Genomic DNA, 23,498 nt, shown 5'->3' on the forward strand with positions numbered 1-23,498 from the left:
TAAGCATTCAATTAGAAATGTTCATTAGGCAGTTGGTGATGTGAGATTAGAGTTCAGAAGAGATGAAGTCTATGTCATTTTAGGAATCAAAAGATTAGATCTGGAAGAGACTTTTAGGGCTATCAGATCCAACACTCTCATTTTACAGTTGAGGTAACTAAGGCAAAGAGAGGAAATGTGATTTGACCAAGTTCACAAAGTCTGAGATGATATTTGAACCCAGATTTTTAAAAATTTTAAGTATAAGACACTCCATTGCTCTATTATCCTTTGTTGCTACTGATATAAGCAGGAGAAATGATTTTGAGAGAGAAAGGAGAACAGGGCCCATAATAGAGCCCCAAACTACAACTATGACAAGAGTTAGGATCTAGATGACAATCTAGCAAGAGACACTTAGAAGGACAAACCAGATACATAAAAAAGAATCAGGATACAGTAGTGTCAGGAAAACTAAGGGAGCAGGGCATATCTTTGAGAAGTGGCTATTAATGGTGAAACTGGGAACTGAAATTGGATTGAGCAATTAAGAGATCATTGCTAAGTTTGGAAAGACCATTTTCTATTGAATGATAAAGTCAGAAGTCAGGAGTTCAAAATCAAAAAGTAAATGTAGTGTATACTTATATTGTATTTAATGTATACTTTAACATATTTAAGATGTATTGGTCAACCTGCCTTCGGGAGGAGGGGATGGGGGGAAGAAGGGGAAAAAATTGGAACAAAAGGTTTGGCAATTGTCAGTGTTGTAAAATTACCCATGCATATAACTTGTAAATAAAAAGCTATAATAAAACAAATTTTTAAAAAGTAAATGTAGGCTATGAGTGCAAATGGCTTTTCCCCCTAAGAAGTAGACTATAAAAAAAGAGAAAAAGATATATAATGATAACTTCAGGAAGTGGAAAAAATGTATTCACCAACCCATGAGAGCCTAGAAAATGGCTCATATCTTCTAAGATGAAATTTGATAGGGAGAAATATAAAAAATTATCTTTAGTTTAAATAATCAAGATAGTTTTTATTTAAAAAGAAAATAATAGAACAAAAGGAGGAGTCCAGTGGATTGCAAAATCAATGAGTCAGCACTGCATCATAGTAGTCCAAAGAGAAAGCAAACTCTTATATTATCAGAAGTCTAGTTTTCAAAGTCATGAAAATGACTCTTCTGCTCTTGGCCCTGAACAGAATACATGTGCAATGCTCTTTTATTTCAGAATATTACATTTTAGAAAGACAATGACATCATAGAGTAAGTCTGTTTAGGGCAGAGCAACAAGAGCATAGAGAGAAATGGAAACTGTGTTAGAAGCATCTGTTGAGGAAATTAGGAATGGGTAGCCTGGAGAAGAAAAGGTAGTGGGGTTCTTCAAATATCAGGAAAGATGGCCTGTGGAAATGGAGTTTGAACCATTTCTATTGCATCCAGATATTATAATGGTTCAGAGCTTCTCCTCCCAGATACCACATTTGTCATTGTCGCAGACTATTTGTTCTGCATGGCCTCAAGGGACACAACTAGGGAGGGAGAAACTGAAGAGAGAGTTGGCTCAACAAAACCAGCATGGATACAAATATCTTCACTACTGAGACAAAACTGGGTGCATTTTTATGTTCTCTATCTCTAGGACTTCCTTGAGGAGCAGTGATTTCGACCGCCCCTCCAGCTTTCTCCAGCACTGGAGAGAGATAATTTGTGTGGTCCTGGCTCAGCTGCCCCAGAGCAGAAAGGCAACGAGAAGGTGAGCAGAGAACACCTCCAACACTCGAGGTTGCACCCCACTTAAGGTTGGGGTGTGGGGAACAGGAGCCCATGGGAGCAGAGCAAGTAACAGCCCTGTCAACTGCCTGAAGAGAGTGCGATCTGAGTGGCAGAGCAGAAAGTTTTAATAGCAGCGAGGCATTCTACTCTGGTCTTCCCTGGAGGAGTTGAAAAGTTTCCAATTAGCCTAAAGACAATTTTTTTTTGTCCTGGATATTTTATTCCATAAATATAATCCCTCCACAGGCCAGCTGTGTGAGAACTGGCACCATCTCTGAGGGAAGATAGCAAAACAGCAGGAAGCAGCTACAGGCAATGAGAAGAGACACAACATTGAACAACCTCGAGCCATGGTGGTGATCAATCGCAGGAGGATGGAGGAATAGTGATGTGACAGACCATGACACTTCCTAAGGATGGATGATCATGGCAGTGAGTTTAAAAAAATTAGGCATGATGGAAGTCCTCTCTCCTCCTGCTTATTCCCTTTCCTCTCCCTTCTTTTTCCCTCCCTCTCTCCCTTTTCCTATATCTCTCCCTTTCTTTTCCTTCTCTCTGCCTCCTTCCTTTCTCTCTATTCCTCTCTTCCTCTCCCTCCACCTCCCTCTGTTCCCCCTCCTTCATTCCCTTTCTCCTTCCACGGGTGTGTCTTTGTCTCCCTGTTTTTCTCTTTCTCTCCCTTAATTCATCTCTCTCTTCCATCTTCCTTCCCTCTCTCCTCCTCTTTCTTTCTTCCTTTCCTTATCTTCCTCACTAGTGATTAAGTCTTCTGAAAATAATTTGAAAATCATTATGGATCTCTACAATCTGGGGAAAACACTAGTACCAAAGTGGGGGAGGGGCTAACAGTTCTACAAAAGTAACAGTGACAAAGAAACAGGGAGGAACAATACTGCCACAGTGATAGAGATTCACATCTCTGCTATGACAAGAAAAAAGGTATAAAAACAGCTACAGACATTAAAAAATGGAATGAGATACTTCAAGAAGTAGTGAATCCCCCTATCACTCACTAGAGGTCTTCAAACAGTGACTGGAGTACCACTTACTGGGATTTTTATAGACCCGATTTGTAGTTTGGAAAGGGTTGGATCAGACCTCAGAGGTCACTTTCTGTTCTCTGAACATCTTACCAAATGCAGAGCTTGAAAAGAGAATGTAGGATTGGGAAAGAGCAGACTGTGCCAGTGCTAGAGAAGGATTTTCACACAATCATTCCTCTATTTCATTTTCCTTGCCTTTCCAAGGGTGATTCCCACTTCTTATTAAGGTCTTGATCAATTTTCTTCAGTATTGAGAAGTAAGAAATCCAGGCACATAGTTCCTAATCTCTGAAGACCAGCTTGGTCCTGACCCAGACTCCTACAGAAGATTGTACTGAGAGGAATGGTTAGTAGAGGAACCTGTTCTCTGCAGCTTTCAGCACAACAAGAGCAGCTGAAAAATAAAGCTGTTAATTGTGCCAGTGCTTCTATTAGACTATTAAGAGGTGAAAAGAGAGCATGATACGGTGGACAGGGAAAGCTGGCTTTGGGATGAGGAAGACATGGATTCAAGTCTCACTGTGATATGTACAGAGAGAGTGAAATGACTTCTCATTGACTGCAACACTTCTGAATCCCTAAGCTGACTAAAAGTGAAGATGCTTTGGAGAGAGAAAAATTCAAAAAGACAACAGACTAAGAATTACTTTTAAGTAAATGAGTAAAAGGCAATGCTTGACCTTTTGAAAGGCTAACAAAAGCCCCAGAGCCAGAGACTCTGTAGGGAAGTTACCTCCTGGACATGTTAATACCAGTGCCCCCAGAGACAGCTAAAAGCATGCTTCCTTAGTGAGATCATTCTCCATCTCTCCTTTCCCAAAGTCTCTTCACATTTACACAGTAGAGAAGGCTCAAAGGTTTCTCAGCCAATCAGGAATCAGTTTGCTCTTCACATAAGAAAAATAAGGTGGGCCAGGATATTATTCAAGGACTCACTACTCTCTCCAACTCGAGTCAAAGAGTATTGCATAATGAAGAGATAGAGGTTGGAATGTATCAGGGAGTTATAGCCATGATAACTACCTTAGAACTTCTTTCCCTTTCACCATCACTGTGTGTGTGTGCATGTGTATGCTGTTCAGGACTGTCTGTATTGGTCAGGGTTCATGGCTTCTGCTGCTCCATTATTCCCACATAGTATGAGAAGCAAGCAATGATGAATCAGAGAAGTTAGAACTGGTCTAGCATGGCTGGTCTGAATTATACCAATGGAGCATATTTTTTGCTTCCAAGAGCAATTGTCTCCAATCTTGAGAGAGAGAGAGAGAGAGAGAGAGAGAGGTATGTAATATAATACTATTAATTATGTATGTATAAAACTTGGGCCAAAAATCAAAAGAAGATGAAATAAAAACAAAAAAATATTTGATTTTAAAATTAATAAAAATCAAAAATCAACTAGAATTTACCTAGTAGAGCAATTAAGTTAGGACTGTGAGTTAGGAAAATTACTCTAGGACCTCTGTGGAGGATAACTGGAGAGAGGAGACACTTGAGGCAAAGATGTTAATTAGGAGCAATAGTTCAGGTGAGAGGTAATGAGGACCTGAACCAGAGCATCTGCTATGTGAGTAGAGAAGGGAACAAAAGAAAGAGATGTTACAAAGAAGAAAATTTCAAGACTTGTGCTGAGAATAAGAACAAGGATCTGAGAACAACACTGCTTTTGAACTTTGATGACTAGAAGGCTTATGGGGTCTTTGATAGAAACAGTGATGCTCAGAAGAAGAGAATGTTTGAAGGAGAGGGACAATGTAATGAGATAAGTGATTCAGATTACAATTGAATTCTGCACCAGTTAATTCTGTGTGATTCACTCTGTCCCATTAAAAAATGACACAGAGGTTGTGTCATCAGCCACTGCACTGGTACAAAGAACCTGTCCCACCTGGGGATACCTACCACAGCCTCGCAGTGACTTAACAAGCAGCATGTAAGTATATTGTGGAAGGATGAGGAATTTTTCCTTTGTAATTGCTGGTGGGGATATCTGGGTGAAGTAACATTATAAGTATTCTGAAGGGCCTATGCTATACATTTGAGGGTGAGAGATTGCAGATCCAGAAAAGGTCTAAAGTAAGAAGATGTGGGGTAGTAGAGCATGGGGCCATAATGATAAATGGGATGGTGTGTCTGTATTGAAGACAAGTTGCTCCATTGGTTAATCCAGGGAGGAGAGGATGTTATTTTCAATTAGTTGATCATGGAACCCTTGGGATCATACCAAGGCCTCCATTTTATTAGAGACTGTCCTAGAGAAGAGTCTTTAAGGGTAAAGGACACTGTAGCATCCTGAAACTGTGGATCTTATCCAACACATCACATAACTGATCCTGAGGACTTAAGGCATCTGGTTCAATTAGATGTTGCTCTGTGAGGTCATTATGAGATAAGAACAATATAGCTCATAGTTATAATAATTAAAATTTATATATTGCCTTAAGGTTTGCAAAGTATTTTAAATTACCTCATTTCTTTTGATCCTTACACCACAAGACAGGTGCTATTATTATCCCCATTTTACAGACAAAAAAATTGAAATTAGGTAAAAAGAGTTGTATTGTAAGTCATAATATTTGGATTCTAATTCAAATTTTCATACAAACTTGGTGGTATAATGTTGAGCCAAATCAATTTCCCTTTCTAAACTCCAGTTGTCTCAACTGTAGGAGAAGGTTGAACCAGGTGACTTCCAAGCTCCCCTTTCCAGCTCTGACAATCTGTTCTTATATAGGGTATGGTAGTCTTTATCTTCCCGCACTCAATTCCTCCAATAGATTCTGCAGTTGCCTCAGTTTCCTGGGTCTCTTCTGAACTGGGGAATACCCTCCCTTGCAACGACCTCAGTCCAGATCCACACCCTGAATCTCTTGACTCTATGATCCTCAGTGTTCATTTTCCAGATTTGTAGAGTCTCCTGCTGACTGGCAGATGTGTAAACATTCCTAGGGCTTCTTCATGCCCTTTACAAGCATTTGCTATATTTAAGCTGTTCGACACTTCCTAAACTTCTTAACTTTCTTATTTTTCCTGTTGAAGCAGACAAAACACTCAGAAGCTTAGCTATTTTCGAATCATCACTAATTGCATCTCCTGTCTTCTCAAGTAGTATATTTTCTTTCTAGTGTTTATTTTCTTCCAGACACATTTATAAAATTCTATCTTACTCCTACTTGCCCTTTTGGTCTCATTTAACCATCTGGTTGGTGTATATATCTAAATTTCTTTTTTCTTGTAGCCTTCCTATATTATCATATTCTTAATTAAAGAGGAAATGTGAGCAGAAGAAAGGATTGGACTAGAAATCAAAATGACCAGGTTAGAGTACAAAATCATGTGACACACCAGGTATGGTACTTTTCCCTCTGCAGCCTGATTTGAAGAATAGAAATAGCAGTATTTATACAGTCTGATTTGTGTGAAGTGAAAATCTCCAAATGCTGTAGAAATACAAACTTACGATTTCTCTACTCTCTCCTCACAGACTAGAAAGAAGGCGTTTTTTTTGCCTGCTGTCTTTTCTCAGAGGAACCAGTGTCCTAAATGACTTATTTAAAGAAAAAAATGGATGAGTTATGGAGTTTTAGCAGTAATTATTTTTGGCAAAGAACTCTTCTCTTTTTTTCTTGTTTTTCAACTTTTTATTTTCAAAATATATACATAGATAATTTTCAACATTAACCCTTGCAAAACCTTGTGTTCCAAATTTTTTTGCACTCTTCCCCCACCTCTCCCTTAGAGATCAAAAAATCCAATATATATAATTAAACATGTGCAATTCTTCTATACAATTTCCACATTTATCATGCTGCACAAGAAAATTCAGATCAAAAAAGGAAAAAAGAGAAAAAAAACAACAACAAAAAGGTGAAAATGCTATGTTGTGATTCACATTCAGTTTCCATAGTCCTCTCTCTGGATGAAGATGACTTTTTCCAATACAAGTCTATTGGAATTGGCCTGAATCACTCATTGTTGAAAAGAGCCATATACATCAGAATTGATCATCACATAATCTTGTTGCTGTGGACAATGTTGTCTTGGTTCTAATCATTTCCCTTGGCATCAGGAGAACTCTTTTCTTAAAAACTCTGATCTACAATGAGCTTGAGATGAGCTTATATGCAAAGGTACAATCAATTCATTGAATTTGCTTTTTCCCTCATATTCAAAAACTAGAAATGTCTTTTACCTGATAGCACAGTGAAGACAGCAGCAAAGGCATTGAGCTTGAGCCCATCTATGACGTTACTAGAGTGGAAGAGCTCTAGACACATGAGACTGAATCCGACGACCAAGAGAAGGATGTATAACACTTCTGAAACCACAGACAGCCAAAGCACACCTGCAACATACAAAGGCAGAAAAACAAGCTTCTTTAATGACTTTCTTTCCCACAATTACAATGTAAGGAGAAGAGAATCTTGGCTACCTCAAACCTCTTCCTTTCCCATTCTCCCCAAACCACTGTCCACCATCAGCTCTCCTGAGATTTCAAAGCTGCATTGAGCAAAAGTAAATAGCCTAAAACCAAAATCAAAACCTCTGAGCCAGATGGGGAATGCTGATGGAGGATTGATGTACTGGGATAAGGAGAAACATTAGGTTTCCTAGCATGGATACCCTCAGGTAAGAAAGTATTTTATACTTCCAAAAAGGAAGGGCTAGTTTTCATCACCTAATCATCTGATCAGGAAAAGATAAACCTTAGAATATTTATAATTTACCCCCCCCCAAAAAAAAAAACAGGGAAGGATTAGTCCCTAAATTACCTAGAACTAACCCCTCAAACAAAGAGGAACCATAAGCCTTTGGCAACTCAGAATTAACCATCACACAAATAAGAAGAAATAACACTCATTCCCTACCTCACAAAAGAGGGAGGGAATCAGTTTTAGGTTACTTGCATTTTCCTAAAACAATTTCCACCCATCTTAGCCCCACAAGCAAGAAAGGGACTCAGCCCAGTTCTCCTTGTACCAGTTCCCCAGAGAGGTAAGCATTAGTCTGAGATCACTCAAAATAGAATGCCAAAGGGAGAGAGTCCACCCTTAGCTTACTCAGAGCCAATTCTCCCACCAAAGGAGAACAAGCCATCCTTGAACTGACTCCCTTCCAGTGCCAAGGCATGCAAAAATAATCCCTGAAATATGGAGGCCAACCCCAAGTCACAAATTATCTGCTACAGAATTTCCAAGTTAGAAGATACTTAAGTAGCCAATCTATACCTGAAAAAAAAATCCTCAACAACAATGCATCAAATACTTCAAAACAGTAACCATATATCTTTTTACTCTTCTCTATTCCAGGATAGGTGTCTCTAGTTGCTTCAGCTGATCCTCCAATGACATGGCTACAAGGTCCATTATCATTTTATTTTATCAATATACTGCTTAAAACGTGGCCCTTGAAGAACTTCGTACTGGTGATGTGACCTGATCAGGAGATGACAGGAGGCTTATTACATAGTGTCTCTCAATGTAGCTTAAAATCACCTTGTATTTCTCAGTCACCATTACCACACCGTTGATCCACATTGAGTTTGCAGGCCATTTAAACTCCCAGATCTTCTATCAGGAGAGATAGCCACAATGTCATAACAATTTTAAAATAATACTAAGGTATTTCCATTTCTGATGTGGTAAATGTTAGTAAAAATGACCCACATAAACAAAAACTCTTGTGGACTTTTTTGGGATAATTTTTAATAATAGAAAGTGAACTGCAGAGCAGAAAGTTGGAGAATAATGGGGTAAGGTAACAGATCATCACTGATGACCTCTCCAGAACTTAGTCTTGAGCCTTAGTAAGTAAGTGACCTGAGCACTTGAAAGATTGTCTACACTTCTGCTCAATTCCTAACTCTCAGGCATTTTGAGTGTCCTTAAACAAGTTTTCTCTACCCTGATTCCTCCATCTATAAAGTGGCAAAAATTCTGCCATCCTGCCTGTTTCTCTGTGGGGATAATAGAGATTCTATGAGTCAAGTGCACTGATGAAAATTGATTATTTATAAACACAGATTGCTTGTGTGTGGGAGAAAGGGCAATTAGCATTGGATCTAGTAGATCCACAATGGAAGGCCTGGTTTGAATTGCAGCTCCACTATTTGCTGACCATATGACTTTGAACAATCCACTTGACCGCCTTGGGATTCAGTTTCCTTTTCCATAAGATGAAAGGATTAGAGGAGATGGTTTCCAAGTTTCCTTCCCACTCTAAATGCTCCAAGATCATGTAGTTCAACCCTCTCACATTACCAAAGCAGAACCTGAGTCTCAGGGACATAAAGTTCACTTTGGTGGAATGTAAGCTCTTTGAGGGTAGGCACTATTTTGTCTTTTTATCCCCAGTGCCTAACATAGTGCCCGGCACATACCAGGGGATCAATAGATGCTTGTCAAATCGAATCGAAAGCAATTTGCTCAAGGTGAGTGGCCAGGTCTCTAGAATTCCATGTCAACATTCTTATATTATATTCACGCTCCTCTGCCAGCATCACAGCACATCGGAAGCCATGGACAAGCCAGACTCCTTTTACTGGCCGAGGGGTCCCCTGGCAGAGCAGAGATTTGCCCCTCTCTGTTCTTTTTTCCACACACTCACCTACATACAAGAAAGGACAATCTTAGTATTGGAAAAGATGAGTAACATCAAATCCTCAGAGTTTTCGTATATTTTAGGTGTGTAACCATTATCTAGTTTATAACTAAGCTTTCAGAGAATGAAAATGGGAAGCATATGGAATAATTCATCCATCCAGGAAACATTTAGTAAGGCATTTTGCTAATGCTGAAAATATAACTTCAAAAAAGGAAACGGTCCTTATCTTCAAAGAGTTTATATTCTATTTGGGGAGACAATAAGCACATATGTAAGTATGTACAGAATAAAGACTAATCCATCAACCAATATTTATTAACTGCTTAAGAATATGCCAAGTGTTCTGCTCATTTCTGGGGATACAAAAAAGATTCCCTCAAGGAGCTTGCAATCTAAGAATAAATACATATTAATGAATACAAGGCAGTTGGGGAAGGGGGATTTTAGCATTTGGAGGATAGATTGTGTACATGGATACATTAAAGTTTTAGATTTAAGCCAAGATAAGACTTCTGAGTAAGGGGTCCAAGTCCTGGAGCCTAATGATATTAACTAATTTGGATGATATTGTCTTTATTCTAAGAAGCTTAGCAACTGGAGCTGAGAATGTTTTTCCAAGAAAAGTGAAGTTCTCAATAGTATAAACTGAGAGAACTTTTTGATCCAGCAATATTTCTACTGAGCTTGTATTTCAAACTGAGAGAGAACAAAACAGAGGAGGAAGTATTTGCTAGTACCAGGGCAAGAGTCTTTCTGACTTTGGTTTGTATTGTTAACTGAATAAAGTTCATAGGTTTTAAGTTTAAAAAACGTTTGGCAGCAATGTAGCTGGGGATTTCAGGTAAGCCAGAACCTGAGGGTAAGCAAAGCAGTGTCTAGTAGAGATATATCCAACATAGTACACACCTGTCTGTCAGAGACTGTGCTGCCTGTGTTAAGAATATCAAGATAAGCATCACTTATACACTCATACTGCATAAGAGGTATGAGTTGTCCCTCACACACTGATACCCTGTTTCCACATGTTCCCTATGTGTATAATCTACAGGTGTGCCACTTAGTCTCATATTTTCCATGTATGTTCTCTGTGTCAATTCTCCCCACCTATCCTGTGTGTATTTGTAGAAGAGTACCTCTAGCTTATGGGGGGAAAGTGTTCTTTGTCATAATAGTTTTATTTTTTTAATTAAAGCTTTTTATTTTCAAAATATATACATAGATAATTTTCAACATTCACTCTTACAAAATCTTGTGTTCTAAAATTTTTTCTGTCCCTTCCCCCTACCGCCTCCCCCAGACAGCAAGTAGTCTAATAGATAATAAACATATGCAATTCTTCTATACATATTTCCACAAATATCATGCATGCTGCACAAGAAAAATCAGATCAAAAAGGAAAAAATGAGAAAGAAAACAAAATTTGAGCAAATAACAACAAAAAGAGTGAAAATTCTATGTTGTGATCCACACTCAATTCCTATCTCTGGGTGTGAATGGTTCTCTTCATCACAATATCATTGGAACTGGCTTGACTCATCTAATTGTTGAAGAGAGCCATGTCTATCAGAATTGATCATCATATAATCTAGTTCTTGCTGTGTACAACGATCTCCTGCTTATGCTCATTTCACTCAGCATCAGTTCATGTAAGTCTTTCCAGACCTCTCTGAAGTCATCCTGAACTCATTCCATAACCTTCATATACCATAACTTATTCAACCATTTTCCAATTGGCAGGTATCCATCCATTCAGTTTCCGGTTTCTTGCCACCACAAAAAGAGCTGCCACAAATATTTCTGCACATGTGGGTCCATTTTCCTCCTTTATGATCTCTTTGAAATACAAGCTCAGTAGAAATATTGCTGGATCAAAGGATATATACAGTTTGATAGCCCTGTGGGCACAGGGGAAAGGTATTCTTCATACTTTTCTTATTATTAGCAGCTAGGTAGGGTAGTGGGCAGAGTTCTAGGTCTAGAATCAGGAAGATGAGTTCAAATCTGGCCACAGGCAGATCATTTTAGTAATATAAAAATAGTAATAAAAACTTTTTTTAAAAAAAATCATATTCTTTTTGATTTCAGAAAGTTCTAGCATTTATTAGCAATGAGCTGGGGTTTTTTATTCTGCAATGTTTTTTATTCTTATTAACATTATCAATTAAATGGGATTTGGGAATATAATGCCAAATAGATTTTTTGGTGACATGACTAACTGCCTTGCTCAGACTTCATCAGAGAGAAAAAGCTGTTGCACAAAATCCCTTGCCTGAGCACTACTAGCTGTGTGAGTTGTCTTTTCACCTCTATTTGCTCTTGTTTCTTCACTTGTAAAATGAAGATAATTAATACCTACCTCCCAGAGTTGTTGTGAGGATCAAATGAGAAATAGTATAAAGAGCTTAGTGCAATACATGGCACAGAGTAGGCTCTTTATAAATATTTCTTCCCTTCCCTTCCTTTTTCATGCTTTTCCCCTTTCACACTTATTCCATTTCATTGAATGACTTTGCTTTGAACTAACCATGTTCTTTGGCTTACTATTTAAGAGTAATCACATTGACAGAAACTCTTGAGTTAAAGTTTTAAGCATATAGACCCACAGAAAAGATTGGCTCTTGAGTAGTCATCCACTAGAGGAACAAAGAAGGAAAAATCCAAACAGCCAAATCCAACTGACCCTTAAAACATGATGCCTTATATATTCCCCGTAGGTTCCAGAATTCAATGTCCCAATGTTGAAGAGGTGAGAGATCAAAATGCAAGCACGTGGTGCACTGAAGGTCCCTTCTTTTCATCCATGGACATCCTATTTGACCAAATAAATGTGATCTAAACAACATGTCCATGAACCAGGAACACTAATGCTTCTGCCCATTCGGATACAGTCAGCTTCTACCTTGGGAACATTAGCTGCAATTTGTACCATGTTAAGGGATTTTAAGGCACTGAGAAATTATTGTGTGTGTGTGTGTGTGTGTGTGTGTGCATGTAAAAATATCACATCTCCTGGACACTTCCCTGGATTTCTGCACTAGAATAATGTGCTCCTGGCAACCTAAATTCTGTTAAAACACCCACTGGCACTACACACCCACAGCAGCAGAGACCTCTTACTGGGCATAGCTCCCATTAGACACTGGAGAGACAATGCCTAAAAAATTCAGGGTCATCCCTGCACCATCCCCATGTGAAGCCTGGAATTCAAAGCTGGCACCACCCCCTTCTCCTAATAACAGGATTCTTCCTCTTCCACCACATTCACTCTATAGTGGCTGTCAGTGCAGAGAGACAATAGGATAAAAACCAGACAATTCCCAGTGGATCATCTCCTTCTTCCCGGGCACCCCTTTCCTTCTTCTGGAGCTCTCTGAGGACCTTGGAGACTCCTCCTGCTCTCACCCTCCCCCTAACCTCCTCTAATTCTCAATATTTCTTTTACTCCCAATTCCCTTTAAAGATGCTCGCTGTGACTGCTTGCCGAGCTTTCACAAAGCCCTTTTTACTAACCTCCCCCAGCCAACCTGCTCACCCACATTGGTTAGTCTCTCCCAAACATATCTAACCCTGGATGTACTCCATCCATGGCATAGTCTTCCTCCTCCTCTTCTTTCCACCTGCTCTGCCTGGGTCCTGCCTTCGGGATACATTTTGTTTCTCTCTCTTCCCCATACTTTTTTCCAGTTCCCTAGAATTGGATCATTTTAACTTAGGATACTTCAACATCAAACATTAGAGCTGGGAAGGGCTTCAGAACCTGAATGTTTGAGTAGTAAGAATACAGCCCATCAGTGCTAAGAGCCTTAGAACCCAGAAAGGCAGAGGTAAAAAGAGCCTTAAAAGTAAGCTAACTCACACCCTCATTTTACAGATGAGGAAAACATGTCTCAGAGAGAGGATAGCTGTTTCAAAATTTTCCTCTATATTATTTTGCTTGGTTATCTATATTATTTGTTATATGGGATGGCTCTCTGAGAGGAGAGAGATAAGGCATACTAAGGAACATTTTAATTACCTAAAAAGATAGTAAAATCTATTTTTAAAAGAATCAGATTCGTTTTGATTTCAGAAAATTCTGCCATTTATTAGCAATGAGTATTTCTGCCAAAATGCTTCTTAGCCTTATTAAGACAACCAATTAGATGGGATTTGGGAATATGGGGCCCAATAGCTTCTTTGTGACATGACTAACTGATTTGTTCAGTCTTCATGAGAGAGAAAAAGCTATTGCACAAATTCTCCAGCCTGGTCAACTTGTGTAGCCTAGGTGGTTCAGTCCTTGCTCCCACGTCCACAGCACCTCCAGATCAGGAAGCACAACTAAGTCTAATCAGCAGAATTGAGTGGCTTTAATTCTGTGCCTTCCATAATAAAGCCTGGAAAGAGAACGACTGCCCATCCCCTTTTAGTACTTTCTCAGTCCTGATTGCTAGCAGATCTGGACTGGGGCTGGGCTTACACTCAAAATTTTGAGGATAAAAAATTTGGGGAGCTCTCTTTGGGGTTAATGCCTACATGGAAGGGGACCTTGGAGAATGTCTAATCTAATCCCCTCATTTTATATATGCAAGAAACTGACACTAAGAAAGAAAAAGTGACTCACACAGGACAGCATAGTCAATTAATCAATGAGAAAGAATTTATTAAGCACCTATCAAGTCCCAGGTGCTGTGTTAGGTAATAGGGCTACAAATGCAAAACTGAAGTAGTCCCTGTTTTCAATGAACTTGTGTGTATGTGTGTTTATGTGTGTATACACATATAGACATAAAATACATGTACATATAAAATGAGCATATATAAAAATACAAAATATAAAAAATAAACATATGCAAATTAATACAAGGAATTTTTTTTTTTGAGGAGGGAAAGGCACTAGCAACTACTGGGATGAAGAAAGGCTCATGTGAGCAAACTTTTGAAGGAAACAGATTTTATTTTTTTTCCCTTTTTATTCTGAACCCATCAAATATCAACAGAGGATAGTATATAAAATTGTGAATCTCTAAGAAGTGCAGATTGATTTTTTTCCAAGTCTACATTAAATAGCATCACTACTCTGCTTGTCTGTATCCCTTCTAAACTTTCTTCTGCTCTCTTTTCTGTTTTTAAATGACATTTTTCTTTTTCTATCACTACCATAACCTCCATCCCCTCACAACAACTTTACTCAAGAAAAAAAGAAACCTTTCTTATTTAAATAAGTAGAGTCAAGCAAACCAAAACCAGACATTGGTCATGCTTGAAAATATACACCTTACTTTGCCTCTCTAGTCCATCATCTATCTGCCAGGAGGAGGAAAACATAAGTTATAATCATGATAAGTTCTCAGTTTTTTTTTTATTCAGTCACTCCCTAATTAATAGACACCTAGTTTGTTGTTTTTTTTTTTTTTTACTTTTATTTTTTGATGAAGCAATTGGGGGAAAGTGACTTGCCCAGGGTCACATAGCTAGAAGTGTTAAGTGTCTGAGACCAGATTTGAATTCAGGTCTTCCTGACTTCAGGGCTGGTGCTCTATGCACTGCTTCACCTAGCTGCCCCAGGGTATCTACTTTATTTCCAGTTCTTTGCTATAGCAAAAAGTGCTGCTATATATATTTTTACAGATTCTTCTTTCTTTGACTTTTTTTGGGGTTATGTGCCTAGTAGTGATATTTCCAGGATAAAGGAAATGCAGAGTTTAGTTTCTTGTGGGGTATAATTCTAAACTGTATTCCAGAATGGCTAGATCCATTTACAACTCCACCCACAGTGTATTAAGGTATCTAACTTCCCACAGTTCTTCCAATAATCAGGATTTTCCCTTTTTGTCATTTTTGGCAGCCTAAAAAGTGTGAAGTAGAACTTCAGGGTTGTTTTTAATGTGCATTTATTTTATTGTTAGTGATTTAGAGTGTTTTTTTTTCATAAGACTGTTAATAGCTTGTGTTTGTCCTTTTGGAATATGTCTATTCATATCCTTTGATGATTTGTCCATTGAAAAATGGATCTGGTTCTTGCTATAATGAACTCCTGTTTGAGGGAACTTATTCTACCATGTCAGCACCTTCTCTGCAGATTATAATTTTAGTAACCCAAAGCACGATGAGGTTAAGTGATTGACTGAGGGTGATTCAGGCAATGTGTGGCACAGACATATTTGATACACACACATATACATTCACACCTATCCATACATCTATTCCTGTTAACTCTTCTCCTTTAACTCTGCTCCTTAACTTTTCTCTCCCTTGTCTTCTTCCCCCACTGCCCATCCCTCCCCACTTCTTTATTGATTTTTGAGGTTGCTATATCCTTCATGGTATATATGTAGCATTGGCTATTAATTCATTCCCAATGTTAGTAGGTTTTCAGAACTATGAGCCCTCCTCTCCACTTTAATGCCTCTGTTTATTCTTCTTCACCTCATTTATACAAATCTTTCAAGCTATCCAATATAATCCATTTAAATCCATGTAACAATAATTTGTCCATGTTAACTTCCTTGAAAATAATCTTAAATATTGAATTTATATGTTAAATTTTCAATTGAGTTCAGTTTTGGTGAAAATCCTGAAAATCTGCAAGTTCCTTGAATGTCTTTTTTTCCATTCAATATTATAATTTTGGAGAAATATTTTTGGCTATAAGCCTAATTATTTTGTTTGCCAGTGTATATGATTTCAGGACCTACAGTCTTTTATTGTGGCTACTAATAAGTTTTGCACAATTCTAATTGTAGCTCCAGCATATTTGAATTGTTATTTTTCTCATTTCTTGTGACATTTTCTCTTTGACCTGAAGATTTTCAAATTTGACAATAATATTCCCATGTGTTTTTCACAAAAGATCTCTTTGAAGTGGTAATCAGTGGATTTTTTCCTATTTCTATTTTCTCCTCATGTTCAATCACTCTAGGATAATTTTCTCCGGTTGTTTCTTACATTATTGTGTAAAGGTTCTTTTTTTTTTTTTTGGTCACAACTTTCAGGTGGTCCAATTACTCATATATTTTATTTTCTTGATTCTCCAGATCTTTTGTTTTTCTTATGATGTTTTACATTTGGTTTTATTTTTTTTATTCTTTATATTGGTTTGTTATTTCTTGGTTTCTTATAACTTTACTAGTTTCCCCTTGCCCAATTCTGATTTTCAGAGTTATTTTCATCTTTAAGACTCTGTATCTACTTTTCAACTTGGATGACTTTTTTTTTCATAATCTTATTTTTCTTGGATGGCTTTTATTTTTGTATTATTTTGGTTTTTCCTCAATGTCTCTCATTTAATTGTAAATTTTTTCGAGTTCTATAAATTCTCTCTGGGAAGGGAGCCATCTAACAGTAATTTTTGGGGTAGAAGAAATTTTGTTTTGTTTTTTACTTCAGTGTCCTCCTCTGAAGATGAGCTCTGGTCCTCCCTATTCCCATCGCAAGTTTCTATGGTAAAGTTCTTTCTTCTTTGCTGATTCATTTTTTAAAAATTTTTTTTCTGATTCATATTTTTTAATGAGAAGTATTAGTGTAAAGCACCTCTAATCATGTGGTGGGGGAATGGTGCATCTAGCTTCACTTCAGATCTTCCCTCTACTAGGAACCCCAAATCACAAGCTCTTCCCTCCTACAAGTGCCAGCAGCATCCTTGCCTCAGTGCTTCTGCACCTGGTGTGCTAGTTTCTTCCTCGCAGAGCCATTTTTGAAACACAGCTAGGCCTGGCTTTCCTAATCAGCCAAGGGTCACTCAGCCTTCCCAGATTCAGATGCCTGACTCCTCACAGTGAGAGGCAGATGAAAGTTTCTGTGGCTCCTGCTGAAGTTCCAATCAAACACAGCTAATCCCAGGGGTCCTTTTGGATGTTTGCATTGAACTAGCCTGGAAGTATTTGTACTTCACATGGGTTAATCCCCCTGAATGGGGTCTTTTTTCAGGGCTTATTGGATTATTCCAGGAGGACCCCTATTTTGCTATAAATCTTGATTTTCACCAGTCTATGTTGCCCTGAGGCACAAATGTTTTCTGTTTGTGGAGGAAATCTGGAGAGCTTGAAATTTACTGGCCTATTCTGCCATTTTCCAAGAATCTCTCTATTTTGTTGTTTCTTGATTTCTCATAAAGTCATTAGTTTCCATTTGCTCAATTCTAACTTTTAAGGAATTATTTTCCTCAGACTTTTGTACTCCTTTTGTACCTCCTTTCTCATTTGGTCAGTTTTACTTTTTAAAGCATTCTTCTCCTCATTAGCTTTTTTGTCTTTCATTTTGCATCACTTTCATTTCTCTTCCCATTTTTTCCTCTATCTTTCTTACTTGATTTTCAAAATCCCTTGTGAGTTCTTCCACAGCCTGGAACTGGTTGTTATTTTTGTTGGAAACTTTGGATATAGGAGCTTTGATTTTGTTGTGTTTTTCTGAGTATGTGATTTGATCTTTCTTGTCACCATAGTAACTTTCTATAGTCAGAAACTTTTTCTATTGTTTGCTCATTTTCTCAGCATTTTACTCAGCCTTTAATTCTTTGTTAAAATAGGGTTCTGTTTCCAGGGTAACCAGATGCAAAGTTCCAAGCTTCAGGGGTTTTGTGGCTGTTCTCAGAGATCCTTTTAGGGATCTGTAAGTTTTCATTTTTCCAAGGTGTTATGATTCAAAAAGAAGTATGTTTGAGGGACTACAAGCACTTTTCTTCCCCAAAACTATGGGAAAAGTCCCTTCTTCAGTATGGTTGTAAGTTCTAGTGTGCTGAAGCTATCACTGCTGCTATCCCTAATTTAGTGGTTCCCAAGGTTCATTCCTGTTTTGCTGGGGCTGGGGTTGTCTATGGCAGGACTGTGCTATACTTTCACCCTGCTGCAAAAGACCTTTCCTACTGATCTTCTAAAATGTCTTCAGCTGGAAAATTATTCCATGCCATCCTTTTTGTGGCTTCTGATGCTCCAAAATTAGCTTATTTTGTAATTAAATTAGGAATGTGGAGAGGTTTGGAGGAGCGCTCAGGTGCATCCTTGTGTTTACTCTGCCATCTTGGCTCTGCCTCCCCCACTTCCCAGCTTTTTAACTGTGGGTCACAACTCCATGTGGAGTCTTATAACTGAATTCAGGGTTTGCAAAATTATGATTCATTATTTATAAATGTTTGATTTTATATACTTATATACCAAGAGTCACATAAAAATTTCTCCAGTGATAAAGAGCCATGAGTGGGAAAAGGCCCACTATCCCATCACATCTCTCCTTTGTTATTACGCATATCAATTCTATCTGATATCTTGGATTTCAGCCCTTCATCAGATGAATCTGCTGCAAATATTTTTCCCTAAATAATTATTTCTCCTGTGAGTCTAACTGAATTGATTTGGTTTGTGCAAAATCTTTTCAATTATATGTAAATCAAATTGCCTACTTTATCTCCTGTGGTCATCTCTATTCCATTTGATTAAAAATAAAAATTCTTCCCTTTCTCTTCTTCTGTTTTCAATGTGACCTTTCATATCTAAGTCATTTATCCATTTGAAGTATTGTATACGGTATAAAGCATGAGATGTTTATTTTAAACTTGTTTCTATCAGACTGCCTTCTAATTTTCCTATCAGTTTTTTTTTTAATTAAATAGTGGGAACTTACCCTGGTAGTTGATATATTTAGGTTTCTGTATCTATTGCACTTGTTCTGTTCCACTGATCAACTTTTCAATATTTCTATTTTTTAATTAGTATCAAATAGTTTTGATAACTATTGCTTCCTTACCATTCTCTTTTCCCCATGATGTTCCTTGAGATCTTTGATTTTTTTTTCTTTTAGATGAATTTTGTTACTATTTTTTCTAGTTCAATAAAATAATCTTTTGGTAATTTGACTAATATGACACTGAATCTATAAATTAACTTATATAGTATTTTAATTTTTACTATGTGTGCATAGGCCAACCATGAGCAATTAATCTATCTCCAATTATATAAAGTCTCTGTGTGTCTTAGTATCTGGATTCCCAGATATTTTTACATGTTCTGTAGTTATTTTGAATAGAATTTCTGTATTTTTCTCTTCCTGTTAACTTCCCTTGGTAAAAAAAAATACAAACAAATTTTTGTGTCTATTTTATTTGCTATTGTTTAGTCATTTTTCAGTCATGCCTAATTCTTTGTGACCCCATTTTGAGTTTTCTAGGCAAAGATCCTGGAGTGGATTGCCATTTTCTTTTCCAGATAATTTTACAGATGAAGAAACAGAGAAACAGGACAAGTGACTTGCCTAAGATCATAATATCAGCAACTAAGGCCAGATGTGAGCTCAGAAAGAGCGCTTTTTCTGTTTTAGGCCCAGCACTTTATTCACTGCACCACCTAGCTGCTCTTTGCTTATTACATTAATTAGTTTATTAATTGTTTTGGTTAATATTAAATAAATATGTAGAGTTCCTTAAATAAACTATCATACCATTTGCAAAAGTACAGATTTTATTTCTTCTGTTCCTATACTTTCACTCAATTTCTTTTAGTTCTATTTCCATACTTGGAATTTCTAGAATTATATAAAATGAGAATGGTGACAAGAGACAAGGTTTTATATTTTAACCCCTAAATATATAATAGAATTTTTTATCATTAATCATTACAAATAATACTAGTTTGGGGATTTAAATAACAGTTATTTGCCAAATTAAGGAAGGGTCTATTTCATCCAAAACTTTTAAGTGTCATTAGCTTAAAGGGATACTGTAGTTTATTTTTATATGTTGATATAACTATATGATTTTTATTAATATAGTCTATTATATTCATAATTTTCCTAATTTTGGCCAATCCTGAATCACATAACGTTGTCACAGTGTGATTTTTAAATATATTGCTATATCCTTTTTGCTAATAATTTATTCATTTTTTTCATCAATATTCATTGTAGATAGTAACCTATAATTTTCTTTCCATGTTTTCTCTCTCTTCAATTTGATCCTCTCCAAGATTTTATTCATCTGAAAAAAGGAGTTTGGCAGGTTACCATCTTTATTCCTGCAATGTATGTAACAATGTATAGTTAATTATTCTTCAAATGTTTGCTAGAATTCACTTGTAAATTCATCTAGATTCATTTTCTTTTTCTTTCAGAGTTCATTTATGGCTTTTTCACTTGTTTTTTCTAATTTACTTAAGTTTTCTATTTCTTATTCTATCAAACTAGGCATTTTCTATTTTAACAAATATTCATTTTATTTAACAGGTTTATTGGCATATAATTTAGCAAAATAATTTCTAATGGTTTTCTTCATTTCCTTTTCATCCTCTATGAATTCTTCTTTGTCATTTTTTAGTATGGTGATTCTCCTTAAAAATTCTAATTAGCTAATAGTTTACCTATTCTTTTTTAAAAGCTCCTAGTTTTATCAGTTCAAAGAAAATTTTTTTGCCTTCAGGATTTCTATTTTTATGTTTCCTTGGGATTTTTCAAACTGTTATTTTTCCAGGCTTTTTTTTAGTACCAAGGCTAATTTGTTGATCTGTTCTTTCTTTCTCTTGCTGATGAAAATGTTTAGATATAAATTTTCTGATAAGTACTGATTTGGCTGTATCCCAAAAGTTTTGATATGGTGTTCCATTGTTGTCATCTCCTCTGATTAAATTGTCTATTGTTTCTGTGATTTATTCTTTGATCTAGATAAGCCTTATGATTAAGTTAGTCATCATTTAAGTTTGAATTCTTTTTTTCCATATGCCCTTTAGTATAAATTTATTGCATTTTGTTCAGTAACAAATATGTTCAAAATTTCTTTCTTTTTGCATTTAAAAATAACCCAAGGTATTGTAAGAGGAAGAGGTAAAGTTGGATGAATTCCAAACATGGAGTGATAGTCACTTCAAAGATACAAAGACAGAAAGTGGAGTATCACAAGTAAGGAACACCAAGAAAGCCAATATGACAAAACCATAGAATAATTCCATAGTTAAGCAAAGTATGTAAGAAAGTTGGAGAGATAATTCAAGGTCAGATTACAAAGGGTTTTAAAAGTTTATAATAAAGCTTTTTATAGGATAGCTTATAAAACCAATAGCTTATATTTGTACCTAGAAGTGATTTTTTTGACTTTATTGAATAAAAAAGTGAAATAGTCAGACCTGAAGAGCAGGAAAATTACTTTGACACTAACATGAAAAATGAACTGGAGAGGCAAGAAATATAAAGAAGGGTGGCCAATTAGAAGATATTTGCAATTGTCCAGGCAATAGGTGATAGTAATAATAGTAATAGTACTTTATAGCAGCTGTAGAAATAATGAGCCATGATATCTTATTTGATTCTCACAACAAACCTGGGTAGTGAGTGTTATTATTATAATATTCTTTTTTATAGGTGAGGAAAATATCCATTTTATATTTATAGAGAAAGGTTAAATGACTCAGGCAGAATCTCACAGTAAGTGTTTGTGTTTGATATAGGATTCATATTCAGGTCTTTATGACTTGGGCCCATAATTTATGGGGGGGTGTTTACATGTATTTTACATGTTTTTACATGTATTTTCCAGTTCCAGTTACAGGCACATTACTTACAGTTACAGTAATTTCCAGTTACATGTAAAATATTTTTACATTTGTTTTTAAAACTTTGTCTTCTACATTCTCTCCTGTCCTCCTTCTCCACCTCCTATCCCTAATGAGAGGAGCTGATTGGTGGATTCTTTCTATTTTTATTTTACCCTCTGGTTCTAGAATATCAAGGCAATTTTCCTTGATAATTTTTTTGAAAAATGTCTAGGCTCTTTTTTGATCATGACTTTTAAGCAAGCCAATAATTTTAAAATTATCTCCCCTGGATCTATTTTCCAGATCAGTTGTTTTTTCCAATGAGATAGCTCACATTGTGTTCTATTTCTCATTCTTCTGGTTTTATTTTTTGATTTCTCATAAATTCACGAGCTTCCATTTGCTCAATTCTAATTTTTAGGAATTATTTTTCTAGACTTACATGAACTGATGCTAAGTGAAGTAAGTAGAACCAAGGGAACATTGTGCACAGCCACAAGATTGGGTCATGATCAACTGTCATGGACTTGGCTTTGATTCAAAGCAATTCCAATATTCTTGTGATGGAAAGGGCCATCTGCATCCAGAGAGAGAACAATGGAGACTGCATGTAGATCAAAGCATATATTTTCCCCTTTTGTTGTTGTTTGCTTAGTTGGTTTTTTCTTTTTTTCTCATGTTTTAACCCTGTTTGACCTGATTTTTCTTGTGCAGCATGACAGATATGGAAATATATTTAGAAGAATTATTGCACATGTTTAATCTATATCAGATAGCTTGTTATCTAGGGGAGGGAGAGAAGAGGGGAGAAAAATATGGAACACAAGGTTTTGCAAAGGTGAATGTTAAAAAACTATCTTTGCTTATATTTGGAAAAACAAAAAGCTATTTTAAAAAAAAAGGTAATTATTCAGCATCGCTAGGTGGTACAGTGGGTAGAGTACCAGCCCTGAAGTCAGTAAAACTTGAGTTCAAATCTGGCCTCAGACACTTAACACTTTCTAGCTGCGTGACCCTGGACAAGTCACTTAAACCCAATTGCCTCAGCAAAATAAATAAATAAATAAATGGAAAATGTAAAAGTAATTATTTTCCTCAGTGAGCTTTTGTCCTTTCTTTCCCATTTTATCATTTTTGCTTTTTAAGGCATTCTTCTCCTCATTAGCTTTTTGTATTCCTTTTGAATCACTCATTTCTCTTCCCAAGCTTTTTTCTACCTCTCTTACTTGATTTTCTAAATCTCTTTGGAATTCGTCCATGGTCTGAGACCAATTCTTATTTTTCTTTGAAGCTTTGGATGTAGGAGCTTTGACTTTATGTGTTTTGATCTTCCTGGTCATCATAATAACTTTTCATGGTCAGAATCTTTTTCTGTTGTCTGCTCATTTTCCTAGCCTATTACTCACCTTTTAATTCTTTGTTAAAGTAAGACTGTGTTTTCAGGGTGGAGGGTGCACTGTCCTCAGCTTCAGGGATTTTGTACAGTTGTTTTCAGAGATCCTCCAGGTTCCTGACTGCTCCACTGTGGCTCTAAGATCCAGAGTGCTAAAGCTCGAGTCCTTCCTCAGTGCTAGTAAAGGGACCCTATGGGGGCTGAGA

General features: G+C 36.7%; 1 protein-coding gene across 2 annotated transcripts in view; it reads right to left on the bottom strand.

The window, feature by feature from the left end:
* The window catches only part of GSG1L (GSG1 like), a 365,420-nt gene that overhangs the window by 148,115 nt on the left and 193,807 nt on the right, over nucleotides 1-23,498 (bottom strand). For both annotated transcript variants that reach the window (XM_051988348.1, XM_051988336.1), the window contains exon 3: nucleotides 6,998-7,150. In XM_051988348.1, coding sequence (XP_051844308.1) covers nucleotides 6,998-7,150 — 153 coding nt within the window. The remainder of the gene's footprint in view (nucleotides 1-6,997; nucleotides 7,151-23,498) is intronic.

Source organism: Antechinus flavipes, chromosome 1 (assembly GCF_016432865.1).
Source record: "Antechinus flavipes isolate AdamAnt ecotype Samford, QLD, Australia chromosome 1, AdamAnt_v2, whole genome shotgun sequence".
NCBI lineage: Eukaryota > Metazoa > Chordata > Mammalia > Dasyuromorphia > Dasyuridae > Antechinus > Antechinus flavipes.